This window comes from Myxine glutinosa, chromosome 1 (assembly GCF_964187855.1).
Source record: "Myxine glutinosa chromosome 1, kmMyxGlut1.1, whole genome shotgun sequence".
In the NCBI taxonomy this organism is placed as follows: domain Eukaryota; kingdom Metazoa; phylum Chordata; class Myxini; order Myxiniformes; family Myxinidae; genus Myxine; species Myxine glutinosa.
Window position 1 is genome coordinate 30,772,769 of NC_136261.1, and position 25,636 is coordinate 30,798,404.

A 25,636-nucleotide genomic window follows, 5' to 3' on the forward strand; every position below is an offset into this window, starting at 1 on the left:
ACAGCGCTGGACAATGTGGTGAAGGTGTTTCATACCGAAATCGAAATAGGCAATGGTGCAAGTTTCGATCCACGCTTAATTAAATGAATTATTAATTGTATTTTCACACTATGCAAGTTCGTATTATGTGCAGGATAGTATAATATATTACAATTTGAAAGAAAAATTGTATATTTGAACAATGAAAACAAATTACATAATGGGCGGTGTATAAGACTTCGTTCAGTCGTTTGGTTTGCGTTTTTGGTATTTTTATTTTAAACATACAGTCGGTAGATCTTTTTATTCTCTAACCATAAAATGGGTGTTCTTTTTTGTTGAAGGAATAAGGTTCACGAAACACTAGCCGGACGTCCAAAGGCGGTGGATGTTTTTAATTTTACAGTATCTTACGTGATGTCGGACAATGAGGAAACGTAAGCTTGACACCCTTTTCTGTGGAAAGTTGTGTCTGCCTTTGCTACTAAGAACATGTAGTAATGTCGTTTTAAGTTGGTTATTAAATCTGCTTTTCGAGGAAGACCTTGAGTAAATCATTTCACGTTTCGGTCGCTCACAGCCAGTGCAGGTCACGTGTTTCAGAGTCGGCTGCAGCTGCTAGGCCTCGACTATGTTTGTATTGTGGATCGATATGACTGTCTGTGGGGTTCACTGAGCATCACGGGTGCTCACCTGTATGACGACGACGATGCTCACCTGTATGACGATGTAAACTTCCCTGACGTTAGAAACTGGCGCCATTAGTTGGTCGACCTTCAGGATCCCACCGTGACGGTGTCCTTCGAGAAGAGCAGGCATGTTATCGCCGGCACCTTGAACTAATTACTGGCCGAATCTACAGGGGGCATTGCAGCAGCGGCACAGGTGATGCTACTGTCATCCAGGTGCCGCATATCCATGTTTTGAGGTGTATCAGTCATTGATTTGTGTTTTTTTATTTATCACGCCATAGACCTATTGATAAACCATTGTGGAATCCATCATCACAGCCAACACGGTCTCATTTTCGCGAATTACGTTTTAATTAACAAATAACAAACGAGAACGGCACTCAGTGGAGAACATACCTCCACCTGGTTAACCATATCACTCAATGGTGAAGAATCACTTTAAAAATTCTACTCGCTGGAACCTATCCGGATCCGAATCTTCACCAAAATCGAATCTATTCTTCCTTGTCACACACGCAACCGGTCCAACAACTTTCGTCCAAATCCATCCATAACATTTTGAGATATCCCGCTCTGTATCTTTTTTGGCACTTTCTCCCAATGGTGAAGAATCACTTAAACAATTAAATAATCCTCATATCCGAATCCATATTCAGATCTTCACCAAAATCGAATCTGTTTGTCCTTGCCAGACACCCAACCACTCCCCCAGGTTTCATCCAAATCCATCCACAACTTTTTGAGATATCCTGCTATGTATCGTTTTTGGCCCCATGTCCTAATGGTGAAGAATCGCTTTTAAAATTTTAGTAGCCGGATCCAGATCCGGATCTTCACCAAAATCTAATCATTTCATCCTTGTCACATACGCTACATCTCTGCCAAATTTCGTCCGAATCCGTCCACAACATTTTGAGATATTTTGTTCACAAACAGACAGACAAATGGACAGACAAACAGGGGTGAAAACATTACAACCTTTGGTGGTGGAGGTTAAAAAAAAAGACGTAAAATGTCATGGCCCCCGTGGTTTTAGTAATTTTGCTGTATGGAGTTAAAGGCTGTCAGTCGGTCATCTTTGGTCAGATTACAAAACAAAATCTGCATATGTATACTCATGTATTGTCGTTGTGCCAAGTTCGAACGAAAGCGGTAAATGCATGTCTAGAAATGGTTGAGGACGCGTTCAACATCCAGTTTTTTACATCTAAAATGGCCATCAATCAGCCATATTTGATAGCATCGCGAAACAAAATGATGTGCATATGTTTACCAACATGTATTGTCTTTGTGCCAGGTATGAACAAAATCGGTCCATACATCTCCGAGATGTGGTTGTGGACGCACGGACAGACGAGACCCAATCAATAAATCCGTAAGCCCCCGTTTTGGACTAAGTCCAACAGGGGGCTAATAAATACGAGCTCCCTTACAAGGAACTTAAACGTAAAAGGAGACCATTATTAATTTCTTTATTTTATGTTGAAGGCTCCAGTCACGGACTATATTGTCCTCATCGAGGCCAAACCTTAAACATAAGAGCTGTATTGCTAGAAAAGTGAAGAAAGAGATAATAGTCTAAGTTTTTGAGGAAGTAAATAAGTCTGCTTTTTTAAAAGGGGAATGTCGTAAATGTTTGGAAATACATGGGAAGGTAAAGAGTTCCAGAGTTTGGCAATGGAGGGGAAGAAACAAACATCATGACAGCACACCCTTGAGTTGCCAATCATGTGATGTAGTGGCTCGTCGAGTATTCCATGGTCTTGCTAATGGTGGAGGTAACGAGCAGCAAGTTATTGGGAGCAGAAACCGAAGTAATATCTGTAGGAAAGAGGAAGAGAACCAACTTTCCAACGTAAGTTGAGCGGGTTGAGTATCTGTAGAAAAGAGAAAGAGAACCAACTTTATGACGTAATTTGAGCAGGTCGAGTATCTGTAGAAAAGAGGAAGAGAACAAACTTGATGACGTAATTTGAGCAGGTCGAGTATCTGTAGAAAAGAGGAAGAGAACAAACTTGATGACGTAATTTGAGCAGGTCGAGTATCTGTAGAAAAGAGGAAGAGAACAAACTTGATGACGTAATTTGAGCGGGTCGAGTATCTGTAGAAAAGAGAAAGAGAACCAACTTTATGACGTAATTTGAGCGGGTTGAATATCTGTAGAAAAGACAAAGAGAACCAACTCTGCGACGTAATTTGAGCGGGTCGAGTATCTGTAGAAAAGAGAAAGAGAACCAACTTTGTTATGTAATTTGAGCGGGTCGAGTATCTGTAGAAAAGAGAAAGAGAACCAACTTTATGACGTAATTTGAGCAGGTCGAGTATCTGTAGAAAAGAGGAAGAGAACAAACTTGATGACGTAATTTGAGCAGGTCGAGTATCTGTAGAAAAGAGGAAGAGAACAAACTTGATGACGTAATTTGAGCAGGTCGAGTATCTGTAGAAAAGAGGAAGAGAACAAACTTGATGACGTAATTTGAGCGGGTCGAGTATCTGTAGAAAAGAGAAAGAGAACCAACTTTGTTATGTAATTTGAGCGGGTCGAGTATCTGTAGAAAAGAGAAAGAGAACCAACTTTATGCCGTAATTTGAGCGGGTCAAGTATCTGTAGAAAAGACAAAGAGAACCAACTTTATGACGTAATTTGAGTGGGTTGAGTATCTGTAGAAAAGAGAAAGAGAACCAACTTTATGACGTAATTTGAGTGGGTTGAGTATCTGTAGAAAAGAGAAAGAGAAACAACTTTATGACGTAATTTGAGTGGTTTGAGTATCTGTAGAAAAGACAAAGAGAACCAACTTTATGATGTAATTTGAGTGGGTCAAGTCTCTGTAGAAAAGAGAAAGAACCAACTCTGCGACGTAATTTGAGTGGGTCAAGTATCTGTAGAAAAGACAAAGAGAACCAACTCTGCGACGTAATTTGAGCAGGTCGAGTATCTGTAGAAAAGAGAAAGAGAACCAACTTTATGACGTAATTTGTGCGGGTCAAGTACCTGTAGAAAAGAGAAAGAGAACCAACTTTATGACGTAATTTGAGCATGTCGAGTATCTGTAGAAAAGAGAAAGAGAACCAACTTTATGACGTAATTTGAGCAGGTCAAGTATCTGTAGAAAAGAGAAAGAGAACCAACTCTGTGACGTAATTTGAGCGGGTCAAGTATCTGTAGAAAAGAGAAAGAGAACCAACTTTATGACGTAATTTGAGCGGGTCAAGTATCTGTAGAAAAGAGAAAGAGAACCAACTTTATGACGTAATTTGAGCGGGTCAAGTATCTGTAGAAAAGAGAAAGAGAACCAACTTTATGACGTAATTTGAGTGGGTCAAGTATCTGTAGAAAAGAGAAAGAGAACCAACTTTATGACGTAATTTGAGCAGGTCAAGTATCTGTAGAAATGAGAAAGAGAACCAACTTTATGACGTAATTTGAGCGGGTCGAGTATCTGTAGAAAAGAGAAAGAGAACCAAGTCTGTGACGTAATTTGAGCAGGTTGAGTATCTGTAGAAAAGAGAAAGAGAACCAACTTTATGATGTAATTTGAGCGGGTTGAGTATCTGTAGAAAAGAGAAAGAGAACCAACTTTATGACGTAATTTGAGCGGGTTGAGTATCTGTAGAAAAGAGAAAGAGAACCAACTCTGATGTAATTTGAGTGGGTCAAGTATCTGTAGAAAAGAGAAAGAGAACCAAGTCTGTGACGTAATTTGAGCAGGTTGAGTATCTGTAGAAAAGAGAAAGAGAACCAACTTTATGATGTAATTTGAGCAGGTCAAGTATCTGTAGAAAAGAGAAAGAGAACCAACTTTATGACGTAATTTGAGCGGGTTGAGTATCTGTAGAAAAGAGAAAGAGAACCAACTTTATGACGTAATTTGAGCGGGTTGAGTATCTGTAGAAAAGAGAAAGAGAACCAACTCTGATGTAATTTGAGTGGGTCAAGTATCTGTAGAAAAGAGAAAGAGAACCAACTCTGATGTAATTTGAGCGGGTCAAGTATCTGTAGAAAAGAGAAAGAGAACCAACTCTGTGACGTAATTTGAGCGGGTTGAGTTTTGAGGTCAGATTGGGAGAGTTGATAAGTTGGATTACTTTGGATTCAATTCTGTCCAGGAAGTATGTGGAGCTAGAACCTCCCCAGATGTGAGAGCAGTACTCTATACATGGACAAATCAATCCTTTATATTGTTGAAGCAACTGTTCAAATGAGAAGGTTATGCCCATAAAGTATGTGCAATGGTTGCCAAGCGCTGGTTCTCCGTGCTGTATCCTGTATGAATGCTGAGCGCCGGAGCAAGGAAATAGCACGTGTACCATCTTTCGTCTTTGGTATGATCTGCTGCCATTCGGTTCAAACCACCATCCTCTCAGACTCAAAGAGGGGTGTTCTACTCACAACTCCACGGGCCCAGTCTCTCGATCTTTGGTTATCCATGTTGATTATCCTATTCAAATTTGTATATTTTGCTCCAAAAAAATGGGAGGACCTGAACCTGCAAAGGTCTTAGAGCTAAGGACTATACTCACTGGTGTTTGACATTGTCTGGCACCGCCCTCTACTCGCCAAATTTTCTTTCTGTTCACCAGCGTCCTCCACACATGCTCTCAATGGTACTCCTTTAACCTTTTTCCCAATGGAGGCTGGAATTCCCCATTGCATCATCTTGGACATCATCTGCATATTTCATTTCTCTCATTCTCTAGAAATCCCTCATTTCCTCTTTGTGCACTCGCACCCTATATAGCCTTTCTCTGTAGCTCAATGGAGGCACCTCTTTTTTTCTTTTCTTTTTTTTTTAAACCACATGACCTTCACTCTCGCTGCATCTGCTCTCTTAGCCTTTTGATCCTCCCAGATTTCCCTGGATGCACATGTTCTTCCAGTCGTCCTTCGTATTAGGCCTTGAGGTATGCACACTCGTGTCTGAGCCCTCTCGGCAGATCTGGAAAAGTTCAGATGCTGGTCCGACGGGTGGAATATTCCAATCACTCTCACCTGTGCTTCTGAAAAGATAATTTAGTGAACTCGCCAATCTATCACTTTGATCAGTGACTCAAAGAAGTTCGATCCCGAAAACTTCTGGGCCTCACAAATTGTCCTACTTGGGCAGACCTTGCATCGAAGCTGACCTTTAAAGCCAGCTCCAGACTTGGTATCCTCCATAATGCCAAGTCCTTCCTTGGCAAAGCTGAATTTCTTACGTCCTACACTATCTTTGTCCAAGGCTGTTTGGAGTTCTGCTCTCTGCTGCCCATTAATGACTCCCAGCCACGGACGCTATGGAATCCACAGCTTTCAATAGCATTGGCACTACCGCCTAACAAATGGACAAACGCGATTCGATAATACAAAAGGGTCTTTAACGTTTACAAACTGTTATAAATTCCAGTGTTAAATTAATCATTTGGATGAAAATCTGTCTTTCTGTTTTCGGGTCTTATCTCCATATGGTATCACAAACCTTACCCTAAGGGTAAGAAAGTCTGCATTTGTCAGATTTTCAAAAGTTTCCACAAACATACGTCTTGGATAGCAGAGCTTCTCACTTGCCGATTAAGTCGGCATGGTTTACGTGAAATGTCAAAAGAAACACTGAAAGTTGAAGGACATCACAAATGCGCGGATGCTGGTGAAAGAACAAAAAACCTTAACAGGTGAAGACAGACTCGACGCACTTTACCAGAGTATAAATATACATTCTGTTATTACTTGCAAAATCTTGCTTGTTTTATTACTTGCAAAATCGAAGATTTTCAAGTTTATTGGTCGGTTGGGTTTGTTATTCTGTCTGTTTGTGACTCGCCTGCAGGTCACAATTCTAAACCGATCGTCATGAAACTTCAAGTTGTAGAGGTTGTCACTATTGAGAAGCCTATTGATTTTGAGGTCGAAGGTCATCTGGAGGTCAAGTTTCTTAAATTGCCATTTTTTATCCAATTGACTTGAAAATTGAACAGCATTTGTACATTGAGTCACTAAATAGGGAAACCAATAATTATTTTTGTGGTCACAAGGTCAAAGGTCAACTCAAGATCAAACTTCCAAAATCATCGATTTTCATCTGAAAAATCATCAATTTTCATCCGACTGACTTGAAAATTTAACAGCATTTGCATGTTGCCTCACTGAATTGGGAAACCAACTATTTTTGAGGTCAAAGGTCAAATCTAGGGCAAACTTCTAAAATCATCAATTTTCATCTAAAAAATCGTCACTTTTCATCCGATTGACTTGAAAATTTAACAGCATTTGCATAGTGCTTCATTGAATTGGGACACAAACTATTTTTGAGGTGAAAGGGTCAAAGGTCAACTCTAGCGTGAACTTCTAAAATCATCAGTTTCAATCTAAAAATCATCACTTTTCATCCTATTGACCTGAGCTTTGATCAAGATCGTCAATTTTAATCTTTATTAAATGGACGATTTGCTGGATCAATGGCAACATTTTTTGGGGCGAAGGGGGTGGATTTTGCAAGTGTCGTGCTCTGCATGACATCTTCTTGTTTGTATCTTGTTGAAACAGAAACGTCTGTCCAAGTTGTGTCGGCATAATGTTTTGAAACCCCTATGACCACTGTTCACAGTCCCTTTTGGGTTGTTGTGGTCAATGGTGGTACACTTCTGCAATCACACCCATGATTGCAGCTGTGGTGTAATGTCTCTAACTCAGTGACTGTGATGTAATGCCGTTTGTTACTGCGACAATAAAACGACCTTCGTTACCACATTGGAGCTGCAAAGCATCCCCAAAAGCAGTTCTACCAATAGTAGTTTTAACAGCAAAAGGATTGCACAAAGGATCAGTGTGCACACACCTCCCCATAGGCGGACCTTAAGTCCAGTTTTTACACTGGGTTCACCAATCTTGGCGACTGCCTAGTTGTCCCCCATCGCTCAGCGGAGCGAAAGGGGGACTATGGCTTTCCCCTCCGTCCGTGTGTCCGTCCGTCCGTCCGTGCGTGTGTGCGGGCGTGCGTGCGTAAGCGAAGGACCGCATTCGAATTTGGTGTGTGGGTGCAACCCATGTCAAAATCCAAGATGGCCGCCGCCATGTATGTCTGATGCCATGTATGTCTGAACCTTGTAACCTGCATATCTTGAAAAATAAGCGAAGTACCAACTTCTAATCTGGTGTGTGGGTGTATCTAGGCATAAGGAAGAACGCTATTGAAAATTGGGTCGCCACGTCAAAATCCAAGATGGCCGCCGCCATGTATGTCTGAACCTTGTGAGATGAACATCTTGAAAAATAAGCGAAGTACCAACTTCTAATTTGGTATGTGGGTGTATCTCGGCATAAGGACGAACGCTATTGAAAATTGGGTCGCCACGTCAAAATCCAAGATGGCCGCCACCATATTTTTGTCTGAAATTTGTGAGCGAAATATCTCGAAAAATAAGCGAAGTACCAACGTCTAATCTGGTGTGTGGGTGTATCTATTGGGTCGCCACGTCAAAATCCAAGATGGCCGCCACCATATATATGTCTGAAATTTGTGATCGAAATATCTCGAAAAATAAGCGAAGTACCAACGTCTAATCTGGTGTGTGGGTGTATCTATTGGGTCGCCACGTCAAAATCCAAGATGGCCACCACCATATATATGTCTGAAATTTGTGAGCGAAATATCTCGAAAAATAAGCGAAGTACCAACGTCTAATCTGGTGTGTGGGTATATCTCGGCACAAGGAAGAACGCTGTTTAAAATCGGGTCGCCACGTCAAAAGCCAAGATGGCCGCCACCATGTATGTCTGAAACTTGTGAGATGAATATCTTGAAAAATAAGCAAAGTACCAACTTCTAATTTGGTGTGTGGGTGTATCTCGGCATAAGGAAGAACGCTATTGAAAATTGGGTCGCCACGTCAAAATCCAAGATGGCCGCCACCATATATATGTCTGAACTTTGTGAGCGAAATATCTTCAAAAATAAGCGAAGTACCAACTTCTAATCTGGTGTGTCGGTGTATCTCGGCACAAGCAAGAACGCTGTTTAAAATTGGGTCGCCACGTCAAAATCCAAGATGGCCGCCGCCATGTATGTCTGATGCCATGTATGTCTGACCCTTGTAACCTGCATATCTTGAAAAATAAGCGAAGTACCAACTTCTAATCTGGTGTGTGGGTGTATCGAGGCATAAGGAAGAACGCTATTGAAAATTGGGTCGCCACGTCAAAATCCAAGATGGCCACCGCCATGTATGTCTGAACCTTGTGAGATGAATATCTTGAAAAATAAGCGAAGTACCAACTTCTAATCTGGTGTTTGGGTGTATCTCGGCATAAGGACGAACGCTATTGAAAATTGGGTCCCCACGTCAAAATCCAAGATGGCCACCACCATATATATGTCTGAACCTTGAGCGAAATATCTTGAAAAATAAGCGAAGTACCAACTTCTAATCTGGTGTGTGGGTGTATCTAGGCAGAAGGAAGAACGCTATTGAAAATTGGGTCGCCATGTCAAAATCCAAGATGGCCGCCGCCATGTATGTCCGAACCTTGTGAGATGAATATCTTGAAAAATAAGCGAAGTACTAACTTCTAATTTGGTGTGTGGGTGTATCTCGCCATAAGGAAGAACGCTATTGAAAATTGGGTCGCCACGTCAAAATCCAAGATGGCCGCCACCATATATATGTCTGAACCTTGTGAGTGAAATATCTCGAAAAATAAGCGAAGTACCAACTTCTAATCTGGTGTGTGGGTGTATCTAGGCACACGGCGCTGTTTAAAATTGGGTCGCCACTTCAAAATCCAAGATGGCCGCCGCCATGTATGTCTGAATCTTGTGAGAAGAATATCTTGAAAGATAAGCGAAGTACCAACTTCTAATTTGGTGTGTGGGTGTATCTCGGCATAAGGAAGACTGCTATTGAAAATTGGGTCGCCACGTCAAAATCCAAGATGGCCGCCTCCATGTATGTCTGACCCTTGTGAGCGAAATATCATATCATAGCATGTTTTCTGCGTGTTCCACTTTGTCAACTCACATCACTTCCCGGACGGGGGACCTCGGCGTAACGCTTGTTTGCCTTGTGATTGCGCTGGCCCTGCGGTCATCTCGCACAGAAGCACAGTGGATGGCCTGATAAGGTCTATTTGTAAACTTATTTACTGTGACTTTGCCCTTTAACATTTTGAACCAATTATTAATGTCTCTTCTCCATATTCTCATAAACAAGGGTTTGTTTAAAATTTGATGAAAAAAGCTGAAATGGTAAAATAAGTTATTCCCTGGAGAGACGTACGATTGCAAAACTCCTTCTCCTGTTGTGTGGAGGACGGGATAATGAAAATAGAAAATTAATAAAGGCTAGAAAAAATAAATGTCTCGCATCCCCTGCATACCCTTAGCAAAATGAGTGGAATTACCACTATTCACATGGAAGCATAACCTATGGGCCTGGTCTAGTATGGAGCCATTGAGGTGAGTTTGTAATGCATGTGCTTCCTGCATAGGCCAGATTTCTCACACAAAATGTTCAAACGTGCCCTTCTATTTCAGCTTTGAAGGCGATGACTTTCCTGAAGACGACGAACAGTTGGATGACTTGGACAATGCCGAAGAGGTAGGTTCTGGCGTTATTCGTTCTCATTTTTTTTTTGTGTCGCCTAAAATATATCTCAACTCGTGTAATATTTGCAGGAATTGTGACAGGTGTACGTGTGGGGAATCGAACCAGGTTCCACAACAATCAAAGAGTAACAAGCGGTTTATTGAAAGATCAATCACAGCTGTGGAGAGAGATCAAGACACATCAAGCTCAAAATAAGCAGAGATGGTGCAAGACACTCTCTGAAAGTAACTCGGCAAGGCGTTTCTTATATACATCCAAGTGAGATAGAAATCTCCGCTAATTCTGCATGCTCATCGATTTTGAACAAAGGGGGGGAAGAGTGGACGAGCAGCCCCCACCCTTGTCCTATCTTGTTTGGCACACTGAGCCAAGGGAAAGTGTAGGAGAGACGTTGTAGCATTCCCGAGTTCTCTGAGTTAGTTCTTATCTCCTGTGAGGCTATTTCCCAGGCCTTTGCAGAAGCCGAGCTTTTACAAGGACGCAGGGATTGCGAAATCTGTTTTCCACCGAGCGCAGTTTTACCGAGGCACAAATTCTGTAAGTGTATCCATTGGCACATTAGTCCAGGAATAATAGATTTAACCCAGAACAAATTCAAACAAAGCTGAAAATTTCAGGATATGTTCAGAAAACTGTCCTGAATAACATACTAAAAGTCCCCAGACATCGCCCTTGTGCTTCAGCGGAAATTCAAGATGGCGTCCAAAATGGCGGCAATTTTGGCATTTTATCATATTACCACCTAAAAACATGATAGAAATGCAAACAGGGTGTCAAAATACATGTTTTCAAGCACGAGGATTGTTTTAAAGATTACATTATGAGTTTATATGACTTATATGTGTCATTCGATCGATTATGAACAATTTCAACTACTTATAAGATTATATTTTATCATCATTGTCTTCATCACTGTCAGGAAAAACTGGTCTAGTCTCTTCATCTTCTCCATCTTCATCCAGCAGTGATGGAAATGGTGCAGCATTGTTGCAGGTCTGGCCATTGCACTTTACGCATAAGGTGGAGCAAGGTAACCCAAGCTTCCTGCAACCGCACAACGAGCCACAGCCATCTGCTTTGCAGCAGCATGATACCATGTTTAGCAGAGTGTCAGGGGCAATGGGCTGGTCTGTTTCAACGGGAATGAGATTGTTATCCTGCAATCTCCATCCCCACTCTGTTGGCTGCAAGGGATTGCCTGGGAAGTGGTGGATTGCATGTTATGGTCAAACAAGATGTTACTGGATGTGGCTTTCTTTGCCCGCCGCTGTTGTTCAACTGCCTTTGTGGAGCTGGTGTTATAGCCATCAAATACAACAGTGTTGCCTGCTCCATAATGTTTCAAAGTATAGGAAACGTAACAATGACACACATCACTGTACTTCGATGGTTGTGGCCAGAACACCGACTGCAACAGATGACCCCCATCCACAACGTAGCGACACTTGTCGGGCATGTCCGGCTGTGCAGGGACAAACGACTTCAGGAGTGTACCTAGGGCACTCTTGTTTGTCTTCCGCATGGCGCCATCGTGAAACAGGGAAGAAGGTTGAGGGCCAAGTTCGTATGCCAGAAACTCTTCCAGGTCCGAGCTAGTCTTCAAGACACAGTTTATCTTGTTGAAGAAGAGATCAGGATTCACGACTGTGTTTTGCCCCCTGATGTTGATGCTATTATGCTTATCATTCAATGTCTTCACTTTGTCGCTGCGGTGCAGTGTGATCTCTGTGAAGCGTTTGCCGGCTATCCTAGAGGCCGCATTAAGACCAACGTTCACTGCATCATCACAGTTGACCGAGACATCAGCTACAACTCCAGTCGCGATTGACACCAGACGGTCTCGTTGATAACCAGCAAATGGTGGATGCGCCTGAAAACACCATGATCCGTGTTGAATTTTTCTTTGGTGGATGAACGGAGATCCTTATGTTGTTCCGAGTTAGTTGTGTGTACACCAGTGAACTCCTCCAGATCATCACAGACAGGGACACATTGAGGTAAAGCATGAACCCATTTTGCCAAGGTACTGTCGGTAATACCTCGACCATGGGTCATTCCCCCACTCATTTTCAGCATCCTCATCAAGAACTGCTCGATTGTTTGATCAGAGAAATTCCCAGCCCAGAATTAATTAGCTCGGCGGATTGTCAAGTAACCTTTGTCAGTGAACAAACTATACTCATCAGGTGGCATGACTTTGTTGATGGATTCCATCTGCTGGAGGTAGAGTCTGGCAGATTTGGCATAAGGAAGATGACCAGCTGCGTGGAAATGTGGAATCATCTCCCTTACACTCTGAAGGTGGAGCTTCCAATCACCTGTCCTCAGCTCTGACAAAGTTCAGCATCAGGATAACCTGATGGACGTATTGCACCCATAGCTTGCCAGTTCTACTATGGCTAGCTGCTTGGTCAAGCTGTTGTGACAGTAGTTGGTGGAACTGCGTAACAATTTCGTCCTCTTCTACATTAGCGGTGCCTACATCTTGGTGAATAGTGTTGTCGTGCACACAGGCCAGGTGTTCTCTGTCAGTCTGGTTTAACGAGTCAGACTTCTCCAGCATGACACTTATGAGAGCTAACAAGGAGAGAATGTGAGCCCGCACTGCTCGAGAGTAAGCATGGCCAGTCAGCATGTGTACCACAGACCCATTGGCATACACTCTTCCCCACAGTTCCGCTAACCCACTCCCTGACATGATATGGCCTATACTACCAAGATATGACATCAGAAGATGAAATCCACCAAGTCGAACAATCACTCTGTCCAAGTTGTTGGAAGCAGCAACTATTTCTGAAGCCTTCTGGAACAAAGGCTGATCAAAAGTTACAGGACAGATTTTCAGATCATGTTTTTCACTTTGTTCTTGGGCAAAACACAGTGCAGAGTAGATGGTGCTGGGGTTACTAGGATCAAGATTGATGAAGGGGAGAGTTTCAATTCTGGAGGTATGAAACTCGACATTCCTCACAACAGGTCCGTGATCGGGGCGGTCACGGATTTTCGAAGCTGTTCCACGATCTTCACGCACGCTCGAAGCTAAGTCATTGTCACATTTGTATTCTTGTCTAAACTGTTTATCTTACGTGTGTGTACCTTTTAAGTGTCCCTCGGAAGTTTTATCGGGGTTAATCTTTCATACCTGTAAAAAATAGTCGAGTATCTCGTGCCGCGCGCGGCCACGCGGCCTAGTTGTGGAAGCTTCCGACCTGGAGGCTTGGTTTCTCTCCGGGCATCCAAAGTGGTTATTTTTTCATTCGTGTGTTTGTCAAATTTCAACTCGTTACTTTATCGTCCATGCTTTATTGTTTGTTTATAGTTAGTTTTGGTTTGAATTTCCTGTAACTCGTAATTAGTTAATCCTGTTCTGCGCCTCGTGTGCGGCCTTGTACCCCTGTCGGTGTTTGTTAACTTAAGTCCCCTACATCGTGTTTTGCTTGGCTCTCAGTTTTTCCCTTCTACACCGAACGTAATACTCTCTGTCTAACGTTTTAAATCCCCACCCCACCCCACCCCACCCCCCCCCCCCCAAAAAAAAAAAAAAAAAAAAAACAACATTTATTTTTCCTTTCTCCACGTGTGCCGTTGTCTCATCCTGTACTTTCTGTCCAGGTGTATCGCGGTGCTTTTCGCCCCGCCCCCATTATCTCCTTGCCATCCACCTTTTGCCCTGTTCACGTGACTCGTGGTGGTCCCTCTCGGCCCTCCCCCCGTTGGTATTTTGTGCATATAAGATTGTTCACGGTTCTGTTTAAATATTATTTTAAATATGTTTAACCTTTCCCCTTCAGTGGTTTATTCAGTGGTATATTACAACACGCTGTTTTTCTTCCTATTTAAAAGGCTTTTCTCAATTTCCTCTCCAACTCATTCCACGTCAAAAATAAGAAATTCAATATCTTATACGTCTCCCTCACTACATGGTCTAAATTCACATTCATTCCATCCCTCCTCCATCGTTCTGAATCGGATTGCTAACTTGAAAATCACAACAAACCCAATTTGTTATCAATGTTTGTCTTTCATTAATCATCCACTTTCTAAACTCCCCTCTTGCCCCTCCCCTCCAAATCCCCCCCCCCTTGCACCTACACTTCTAAACTCCCCCCTTTCCCCTCCACTCTTAAACTCCCCCCTTGCCCCTCCACTCCTGAACTTCCCCCCTGCCCTTCCCCTCCTAAAGTCCCCCCTTGCCCCTCCCCTCCAAATCCCCCCCCTTGCCCCTCCACTCCTGAACTCCCCCCTTGCCCTTCCCCTCATAAACTCCTCCCTTGCCCCTCCCCTCCAAATCCCCCCCCCTTGCCCCTACACTCCTAAACTCCCCCCTTGCCCCTCCACTACTAGACTCCCCCCTTGCCCCTCCCCTCCTAAACTCCCCCCTTGCCCCTCCCCTCCTAGCTCCTGCCTCACTCCTCCCCTTCAAAACTCCCCCCCAACTCCTCCCATTCAAATCTCCCCCCATACCATTCCTCTCAAATTCTCCCTCCTCCCCCCTCCTCAAAGTTGCCTCCTCCCCACCTCGTCTCCCTTCTATCTCATGCCTCCACCCCCCCCAACCTTCTGCTGTCCCATGCCCCCCCCCCCCTCAAACAACCCCTCACTCTGCCTCATCCCTTCACCACCAAACCTTTCATCCTCCTCATCCTTCCCTTTCTTGGAACTCTTCTGTAATCTCTGACACACTATCAACTGCTCTCCCTACCTCCCCCTCTCATCCTTCATCTTACCCTACTCCTCCCCTCCCCTGTCCTGTACCCGATGCTCCCCCTCTCTCTTCTTTAACGGTATGGACCTCAAACATCCGGGGCCTTCGCTCAAACCTGACTGATCTCTCCATACAGGTTGCTTCTGACAATCCAGACTTGATCTGCTTAACAGAGACTTTCCTCCTTCAAGATGTCTCTGATTCCTCAATATCTCTTCCTGGTTACTCCCTCTTCCGGTATGATAGACCTGAGCCTCGTCCTGGTGGTGGGGTGGCTATCTTTATCAAAAACTCTCTTCCTCATTCTCCTTGCACTGCCCTCTCTCCTCCTCACCCCCAGGAGTACCTCTGGCTACGGCTTCCTCTCCGCTCCCACCTTTTGTTCATATGTGTTCTGTACCGTCCCCCAAACAGTGATGACTCCATCTACATTTCACTGTCTGACAACATGGACCAACTTCTATCCACTCATCCCAACTCTCTCTTCCTCATATGTGGTGACTTCAACTGTCATCATGCCACCTGGTTGGGTGTGGGTTCCTCTCTCACCAGTCATGGCACCTCAGCAAAGGACTTCTGTGACTCACTGGGATTGACACAATCTGTCAATTTCCCGACCCGGATCTCAGCCAATGGAGTTTCTTCTCTTCTAGACTTGGTTATGACAAACTTCCCTGCTAATGTCTGCTGCTCTTCTTCTGCTCCAATCGGTTCTTCTGATCATGTGCTTGTCAAAGTGGACATCTCTCTGGCCATTCTCAGAGAGCCTCCTCAGCGTCGAAGAGTCTGGCATTTCACTCAGGCCGACTGGGATGGGCTTCAAGCAGCCATCAATCATCTGGATTGGTCTCCCATCTCCACTGCCTCTGACATCAATTTTTCCTGGGAATTCTTCCAAAGCAAACTGATCTCTCTCATGCACAGATTTATCCCATCTCGTCTTCAGTTGTCTTACCCTTCCTCCCGTCCATGGTACACCGAATCTTGTGGTGAGGCAGTTGCCCTGAAACAACTTGCCTTTGCCTCTTGGAAGGCTAATCCAACTGAAGGCAATCTCAGTTCCTTCCACCAAGCTCGGAACAAGTGTGTGTCGACCCTCAGGAGTGCCAGGAAGCACTATCTCTCCTCACTCAAGAACGAACTCTCAAACCTGTCTCCTTCCTCCAGATCCTGGTGGCGTCTGGTCAAATCCGTTTCTGGTGTTTGTTCCCCCTCCAACCCCTCCCTTACCTCAAATGGCCACACAGTTGACATCGCACGTGACAAAGCCGAATGCCTCAACTCTGTGTTTGCCTCAAAATCTTTAGTCCCAAACCTATCTCTCTCTGTTCCCACCTTTCCCAGTCGAACCCAACTGCTCCTGGACTCTGTGTCCTTCTCTCCTGACAAGGTGGAGGAGTTTTTGTCTAACCTCGACTCTGATTCTGCAACTGGACCAGACGGCATCAGCCCACGGGTCCTAAAATCCTGCTCTGCCGCTCTATCTCACCCTCTCTCTGTTCTTTTCACCCTATCTTTTGCTCAAGGTCATCTGCCAGCATCCTGGAAATCAGCAAACATTACCGCTTTACACAAAAAAGGTGCAAAAACAGATCCTTTTAACTACAGACCAATCAGCCTGCTCCCAATTATCAGCAAAGTCATGGAATCCATCATTGCTTCGGATATGAATCTTTCCTCTTCTCCAATGGCTTGATCTCTGATCATCAATTTGGATTCAGACCAGGTCACTCTACTCTGGACATGCTGCTTCTCCTGTCTCAACAATGGATGGAGGTCCTCAATGCCAAACAGGAAATCAGAGCTGTCTCCCTCGACATATCACATTCCTTCGATACGGTCTGGCACCCAGCTCTGCTCACCAAACTCTACTCCTATGGTATCCATGGAAATCTCCATGCATGGCTTGCGGACTTCTTCTCTGGTCGTAGTCAACGTGTGGCCCTGAATGGATTTCTCTCATCTCCCCTTCCTGTTCAGGCTGGAGTTCCCCAAGGCAGTGTGCTCGGCCCTGTGCTTTTTCTGGTCTTTATCAATGATCTCTCCGACTCTCTGGAAAATCCTCTCTATCTCTTTGCTGATGACTCCACTCTCTGCCGCTCCATTCCTCTTCCCTCAGATCGGCAGTCTGCAGCCTCCTCACTCTCTGAAGACCTGGACAAAATCACAGACTGGTCAAACAAGTGGAACATGTCTTTCAATCCTGACAAATCTCACACTCTTACTATGTCTCTCCGAAAAGATCGACTGGACAACCCTCCCATCTACTTTCTCAACAATCCTCTCCAAGAAGTTCTGTCGCTCAAGCTTTTGGGTCTCACTATCTGCCATGATCTTTCTTGGGAAAACCACATTTCCAAGCTGGCCTGCAAAGCCAGTCGCCGACTGGGCATCCTCCGTCGTGCGAAGTCCTTCCTAGGCACACCTGAGCTCCTCACCACATACAAGGCTTTCATCCGCAGCTCAATGGAATACTGTTCTCCCCTGTGGGCTGGTGCTCCTGCCTCACACCTAGCTCGGCTTCACGCTGTTGAAACCAAAGCTTTCAGAATCATTGGAATCTCCCGCGATGAAGCTATCTCTGAGGGCCTTTCACTCACTCACCGCAGGCAGGTAGGTGGTCTTTCTGTCTTCTACCGACTCCTCTCCGGCCTTGCTCCCCCAGCTCTCTCTGTGCTCTGTCCCCCAAATATTCCTACAGGTCGCACAAGATCTGCCAGCAAGCCTCTGATGGTTAAACTGCCAAAATCTCGGCTCTCTGCTCACCTTCACTCCTTCATTCCTCTTTTCTCCCGCCTCTGGAACAAACTCCCACACTCCCTTCAATCCCACTCCTCCCTCCAGGTCTTTAAAACAGCTGTTCACCACCATCTCTTATCTTCCCCCGTCTTTTTCCCCCCTTTATCTTTTTCGCTCTTTCACGAGCCTCGATCTTGTATACAAAAAAAAAAAAAAAAAAAAAATCCAAAACCTTGATCTTTTCTACCCCCACTAATTCACCCCAGATCCACCTTGTTTGTAATTCCAACTTCTTTCCTGGTAGTCCTGGCAGTGTCCATATGTTTTATGCCTCTCCCACCCCCTTTCCCATGCCTCCCCCCCAAAGCCCTCTCCCTCCCACAGATCTCTCGATGTCTCCATGTCTCTCGGTTCCTGCTCTCAAATGTTGTGTTTGTGTCCTTCCCCCTCTCTCCCCATCTTGTCTACCGCTCCCGATGCTTTTTGTTTTATGTGTCGGTTTGTCGGTTATGTGTCGGTTTGTCGGTTTGTCTTTCTGTGTGATAAATGTTCGCTCCTTCACGAGCCTCGATCTTGTATACAAAAAACAAAACAAAAAACAAAAAAACAAAAAAAAAACAAACAAAAAACAAAACAAAAAAACAAACAAAAAAAACAAACAAAAAAAACAAACAAACAAAACAAAACAGTTTTCATGAATCCACTCCAAGGAACTCGAGATGATAGGTTCAACACATACCCAAGCATCCAAACCAAATCAAAAGCTGTCGCTTGAAGAATTTGACTGTCAGAAATGTTCAGAGACTCAACTGTTACACACTGAAGCCCAGGAACTGGCGGTTTGCTGTAAGTCTTGATGGGGATTTGCGCAAATGTACCTAATAGCTCTGTTGATGGTGCTTTCGCTGTGCGCTTGATGGGCGACTTATCCACTGTTCCGTAAGGAGTTACACATGCTATTCCACCCACAGCATGAAATGTGTTGTGACCGGTCAGCGTAGCTACGTTGAAGTCCGCATTGTCAAACACAAATTGCGTAAAACCATTCAAGCCATAGGAAGGTTCGCAAGTGGGTATTAGACTATTCTCAAGTCGTTGCACTTCCTTGTAATCGTCAGCAAAGGTGATACTGCTCAGGATATCTATCAGCTCACGTGAGGCGTAGTTGCGATGTATGTACAATGCAATGTATGTACAATGTATGTACGATGTATGTACAATCTCCATGCATGGCTTGCGGACTTCCTCTCTGGTCGTAGTCAACGTGTGGCCCTGAATGGATTTCTCTCATCTCCCCTTCCTGTTCAGGCTGGAGTTCCCCAAGGAAGTGTGCTGGGCCCTGTGCTTTTTCTGGTCTTTATCAATGATCTCTCCGACTCTCTGGAAAATCCTCTCTATCTCTTTGCTGATGACTCCACTCTCTGCCGCTCCATTCCTCTTCCCTCAGATCGGCAGTCTGCAGCCTCCTCACTCTCTGAAGACCTGGACAAAATCACAGACTGGTCAAACAAGTGGAACATGTCTTTCAATCCTGACAAATCTCACTCTCTTACTATGTCCCTCCGAAAAGATCGACTGGACAACCCTCCCATCTACTTTCTCAACAATCCTCTCCAAGAAGTTCTGTCACTCAAGCTTTTGGGTCTCTATCTGCCATGATCTTTCTTGGGAAAACCACATTTCCAAGCTGGCCTCCAAAGCCAGTCGCCGACTGGGCATCCTCCGTCGTGCGAAGTCCTTCCTCGGCACACCTGAGCTCCTCACCACATACAAGGCTTTCATCCGCAGCTCAATGGAATACTGTTCTCCCCTATGGGCTGGTGCTCCTGCCTCACACCTGGCTCGGCTTCACGCTGTTGAATCCAAAGCTTTCAAAATCATTGGAATCTCCCGCGATGAAGCTATCTCTGAGGGCTTTTCACTCACTCACCGCAGGCAGGTAGGTGGCCTTTCTGTCTTCTACCGACTCCTCTCCGGCCTTGCTCCCCCAGCTCTCTCTGTGCTCTGTCCCCCAAATATTCCTACAGGTCGCACAAGATCTGCCAGCAACCCTCTGATGGTTAAACTGCCGAAATCTCGGCTCTCTGCTCACCTTCACTCTTTCATTCCTCTTTTCTCCCGCCTGTGGAACAAACTCACACACTCCCTTCAATCCCTCTCCTCCCTCCAGGTCTTTAAAACAGCTGTTCACCACCATCTCTTATCTTCCCCCATCCATAACCTTGATCTTTTCTACCCCCAATAATTCACCCCAGATCCACCTTGTTTGAAATTCCAACTTCTTTCCTGGAAATACTGGCAGTGTCCATATGTTTATACCTCTCCCACTCCCCCTCCCTTCACATGCCCCCCCCCCCCTTCACATGCCTCCCCCCCAAAGCCCTCTCCCTCCCACAGATCTCTCGATGTCTCCATGTCTCTCGGTCCCTGCTCTCAAATGTTGTGTTTGTGTCCTTCCCCCTCTCTCCCCATCTTGTCTACCGCTCCCGATGTTATTTGTTTTATGTGTCTGTCTTTCTGTGTGATTAATGTTCGCTCTTTCACGAGCCTCGATCTGGTATACAAAAAAATAAAAAAAATAAAAATAAATGGCAAGTAGCAATGGTGAGCTAAATGACCTCGGCCTGCAGGTTGAAATGATGGAATGGGCTATGGCCGTGCCACGTCTGTTTACAACTCTAGACTGTTTATCCTTCGGATCTAGCAATTTTTGCAAGAAACGCTTTAGTGAGTCAGGAATCAAGGTGTTACCATTCTCAGTGTCTTTCATTGTGGGGTATTCAGTGAGATCATAAATTGATAAGCGAATATCATCAAGAATAATTGATGCAGCCATTTCAATTATTCGATCATTTTCGTTATAATTCCCAGTTGTTCTGTCGGTCACCCACTTTTCAAGAAGGATCCGGTGCGCAGAGTCACGAAAACTGACAATGCTTGTCTTTCCAGGGATACTTGTGATGATGATGTCCTCACCATAACGTTCGTTCAGCTTCTGTTTGAAGTATTTGATGGAATACCCTTCTTCACCTTGAAGAAACGTTTCCATATGTTCCATGAGCACCAAAATAGAAAACTGACATTCATCATTCTCATCTATAAATGAACAGAGTGTATTGAAGGCATAATCTCTTACAGCATCAGCTGGTTTGCCAACGGATTGTGTTTTCTCAGTATTAGTAAAGAACTCAACACCACAGGCTCTATGGTGTTTGGCCTCAGCTGCTACCAAATCTATGACGGCATCTATTCTCTTGGCAACTTTGTTGCCCCACTCATCACATCTTTCTCTTGTGCGTTTCGAAACACTGTCCTTATATTCAATGGTCTGAACATTGCTGAAGGGTTTCCTTCGTTTGAGTGCGATTTTGCTACTGGTTTCTATCATAGCGGATATATCATATATTTCTTTTTTAGATTGTCCTTGGCACAAGCAACACAATTCAAGCAAGGTCAAGCGCATAACGTCTTAGCGGAGACACAATGTGCCAAAAATCATAAACTTACCAGTAGTATGTTCTTGAGTACTTTAGATACAGTTTGTTCATTTCTCTATCACAATCAAATATATTGATTTGTGATGATGATGCTAAAAGTGACAACACAGTGACGTGAGACTACTACTGAGAAGTCAGGTCATCTAGCGTGACATCATTCGCCTATGACATCATTCGCCTATGACGTCACAATACCATCGCGTCGCCCAGTGGGAATAAGACATATTATAAAATAAACCTAGTATCAACCTATAATAGAATAAACCTAGGTCCTAAGAGCCTAGATAATATGTTTCAGAGTTACGGCCGTTTTTGGCCAACAATGACCTTGATAAGTATCATTTGACCTTGAAAATGACACATATAAATCCTATAAACTCATAATGTAATCTTTAAAACAATCCTCGTGTTTGAAAACATGTATTTTGACACCCTGTTTGCATTTCTATCATGTTTTTAGGTGGTAATATGATAAAATGCCAAAATTGCCGCCATTTTGGACGCCATCTTGAATTTCCGCTGAAGCACAAGGGCGATGTCTGGGGACTTTTAGTATGTTATTCAGGACAGTTTTCTGAACATATCCTGAAATTTTCAGCTTTGTTTGAATTTGTTCCGGGTTTCACCTTATTTGGTGCTAATGCTCTTGGACTACATTCCAAAGCCTTAACTGTTTGGCTGTAAAAACGAATTGAAAGCCATGTAAGGAAACATAGTGAAGTAAAAAGCTTAATTCTATATTTAATTGTGAAGCAAACATTAATTAGATAAGTCAAAAGGCATAATTAAATGCATGATCTCAACATACGCACCTGAGTACGTTCATCCATTCACCTCCATTATGCACCACTCAAAAACACCTGCTTGAGAAACATCTATCATGAATCTGGATAGCTAATCTGTAAATAGTTTCTTTTAGTTGACATTTTAGTTCAGAAGGAACTACATTACGTCACTGTTCTGAAGTGCATGGAACAACTAGAAATATTACCCTGCACGGGCGAAGCAAAAGTGGGGTTAAGCAATTGGTTCACTTTGTCTGTCTGAGTGTCTGTCCACAAACGTCAGTTTATGATCGAGGAACAACTTAATTGAAATTGAATGTGAAACAAAATTGAAAATCATTCCAAACAGGAAACTTGCTGTTTTTAAGGATGTTATAAAGGACACAAACAACAGGCACGAATAACTCATATAATGTGTTAAAGAAGGTGAGTGTAAAAGACGCTGGTTAAAATGACGGTAAAATCCGGAATAATTTATTTACACACCTTTAAACCTCTTTAAACCTTTTCATATTGAATTATATACTTGAACACTGTGGAACACAAATCACCTTCATAATACTTAATGATATATATCCATGATATATATCGATTATATATAGCATGAGAGGGTGTAACATGTGAGAGGACGCATAACGGGAGTGAAGAGGAAAGCGCCGATATGGCTATGTATGATGTTGATTTACGCTGCGTTTATGGTGATCAATATAAAGTCTCCATCTCCGAAACTGCGACTCAACGTCATATTATTACAGTGTATAAAGGTGGTGTATAAGAGTTAGTAGCGTGAAACTTCAGATTTTTAAAAACGATCTTTATATACATGTATATATATTGTTGAGGATTTGGGAACTGTGTGTGTAATTTGCTGTAAATATTCCTTGTAAATACCTCCAATTGTAAAGGTCAAAGGTCGTCCTTAGTTAGGCCATCGCACACACGTAGCCAATCATAAGTTTCCCCTCAGTAGTTATGTCCTTAGTAAATGTCAGTATAAGGCTCTGTGGTCCACTAATTCATTGCGTTGCACCGAATCAAATAAGGATAGCTCCCCTTCAATAATTACCTTTCCCAGCCAAACTCTCCCTCTCTGGGTAACGCAACTTAACAAGCGTGGGGTGCGCGCCCCCTCAACTGGCCTGGCTTTGGAAGCAGCGTTCGCCGCTATAATGAATATGTGCTCCATGCTCTGTTTGGACAGGAGGGGCGGGGCTGTTCGGCCCCATGCCCAAATAAGGAGACAAGCCCGTGGCTCGCCACGAGGGGCGCGCCGTTCGGCGCCATGCCCAAATAAGGAGACAAGCCCGTGGCATTGCCATATAAGGTCACGAAACAGAGCACGGGGGAGGGCGGTATCAAAACAGACGAGGGCGTGTCACACCCGCGCTTGAGGTATGATAGATGCGTGCGAAAATCGCGCAAGAGATAATTGAGGGAGAGAGACACGTCAGACGATTTTGAGGGAAGAGAGGACCGCAGCAGATGACAAAAGAGCCCGAGGCGTGTCGAGGAAGGACGAGATACGTGCGCCGCCGCCGCCCTGCTCGCTCCCAGCCTGGAAAGGACCTGCTTGCTGTGCGCCCTGCCATACCTTCCATCCTTGTGGTCCTACCTTCCTCTCCCTCCAGCCAATCCACTCTGAAATTCCCCATTCGTGTACGTGAGTTTGTTTTGTGTGTCTTGTCCCTGGGTTTAAGTAAGACTGCATAGATAAGCTAGAAATTGCCCTGTGTCCTTCTGATTCTTCTATTTCCTTGTATATTACTTTGATTGCTTTTCTTCCTTTAGTTGTGTGTAAATAATAATAAATCCCTGTTCTTCCTACTTTGTCTTCTTCCTCACATTCGGTCGCTTTAGAGGTTTCCAAATTGAGTATACGTGGCGCGATTCGGCCGACGCATAGGAATCGGGTTTAGCCCCTTCGATAAACGGCTCACGCCGCAGTTCACTTCGCTCGGCGCAACCAATCTATTATGCTGCGGCCGTGAGCGGGAGTATTTCCTCGCGTACCGAGAGGCGCTGGTATTTAGGTCATAGGACGGTTGGGCCTAATACCCTACCCAGCGCCGACCGGGCGTGACGTCATACCCCCGGGACCACGTCGGTCAGTCATAGACGAGGGGATTAATCCCCCCTCGATAAGGGGAAAAGAGGCCGACGTTGGGTTCCGTAACAATATATATGTCCTGAGCTAACTCGTAGCATAACTGGCATCCTCCTCTTGCCACTCAAAAAGCTTGCAAGACAATCAGATTGCCCATCGTCTTTCTAATGTAGTCCTTATACCTCCGCAGCTGAAGCATGATGTTTTCGGGCTGTACGTCTGTGTGTGCATCCGTCCGTCCACTATCGGTTGTTTTTCATAACATGATAACTTGTGAACCGCTGAAGGAATGTGAACCGTAACCACACTTTGGCGCAAGTTTGTATTGTAATACAAAGATTAACTGATTAAATTTTGGGTTCAAAAGGTCTAAGGTCATGTGTCATGTGGTACGTGACAAGGACAAATTGATTAGACTTTGGTGAATATCTGGATCCGGAGGTATGCGCTCGACTGAGTGCCGTTCTAGTTTTTCATGTGACTTTTAATTGAGACCAAACATGACAGTGGGATGGCATGTAACGTGGGTGGAGGAATATCCATCAACACATTCACGTGAAATTTTTTGTATTTTAAATATATTTTAGTAATGTGCAGTAATAGGCAATTAACTGGGATAAGTTCACAACAAACCTTTTCCATGAAGTTGCTGTCATTGAACATCTGAGTAAATGGCCATAAAGTGTAGACAAGGTGGGCCATTTGAATGTTGTGTGAAATAATACAGCACTTGACCACATGACAATATTGTTGCGGATCTCTCTAAGCCCGTTGACGTACAGAGGGGGGGGTTAACCCCCTTTTCCCCCTCGGGTCTTCGTGTCCACGAGGCCGAGTCGCCGCTCCCGTAGCGAGCGTGGGAAAGGGTATCGGGTTGATTCCACACGTACCTTCGGTACCCACGCTGCCACGAAAACAGGGACTGGACCTCGCACCAGCCACGCTAATCGAATACGCCGAGCGGTTTGCGTATCACGTGACTCATGCCGTTACTTTTATTGAACCCGATTCGAGCAATTTTATTCGTGCGATGCTAGGCCAATAGATGGAACTGACGGGGACGATCAAATAGAAGGAAGAACAGGTTTATGTACAGTTATACAGGGCAAAGAGACACAGAGCAGACTTAAGCAGTCGTAACTTGTCGCCCAAACGCGCCTTGACGCCGGTCGCTCCGGGACAGCTCGCTGGGCGTGGCCCACCGATGTTCATGGCACGTATGCTGGGAGCGCAGGCAGGGAGACCGTGCGTCGGTGGCCCGGAATGGATCGTCCTCACGAGCGCGTTATTCACAGCAGCAGCAGAGCGCAGGGCACGGGGAGAGTTTGTGTACAGAGGGGAGGCTTATAACAAGCAAGGCACTTCATTCGTGCTGTGACAATGTCTCTTTCTCTCTGCTCAATCACCATGCTCTCAAACCACGAACTCGGGCACGAACCAACTCTCAAGCTCTGTCTCGTTCGCTGGGGCACTCCCTCTCCGACTGAGGCGAGGGGCCCGGGGCAGGGTTTTATGGCCCCACCCCAGAATCTTACCCGAATGTTCCAAGCCCC

The 25,636-nt window shown here is 44.5% G+C and overlaps 1 protein-coding gene across 1 annotated transcript in view; it reads left to right on the top strand.

Annotated features, from left to right (window-relative positions):
* The first annotated feature begins 227 nt into the window (after positions 1 to 227).
* The window catches only part of POLR2F (RNA polymerase II, I and III subunit F), a 42,243-nt gene continuing 16,834 nt past the window's right edge, over positions 228 to 25,636 (top strand). Inside the window, exons 1-2 of the mRNA XM_068109186.2 lie at positions 228 to 416; positions 10,181 to 10,244. Coding sequence (XP_067965287.1) covers positions 397 to 416; positions 10,181 to 10,244 — 84 coding nt within the window. The 5' untranslated portion in view covers positions 228 to 396. The remainder of the gene's footprint in view (positions 417 to 10,180; positions 10,245 to 25,636) is intronic.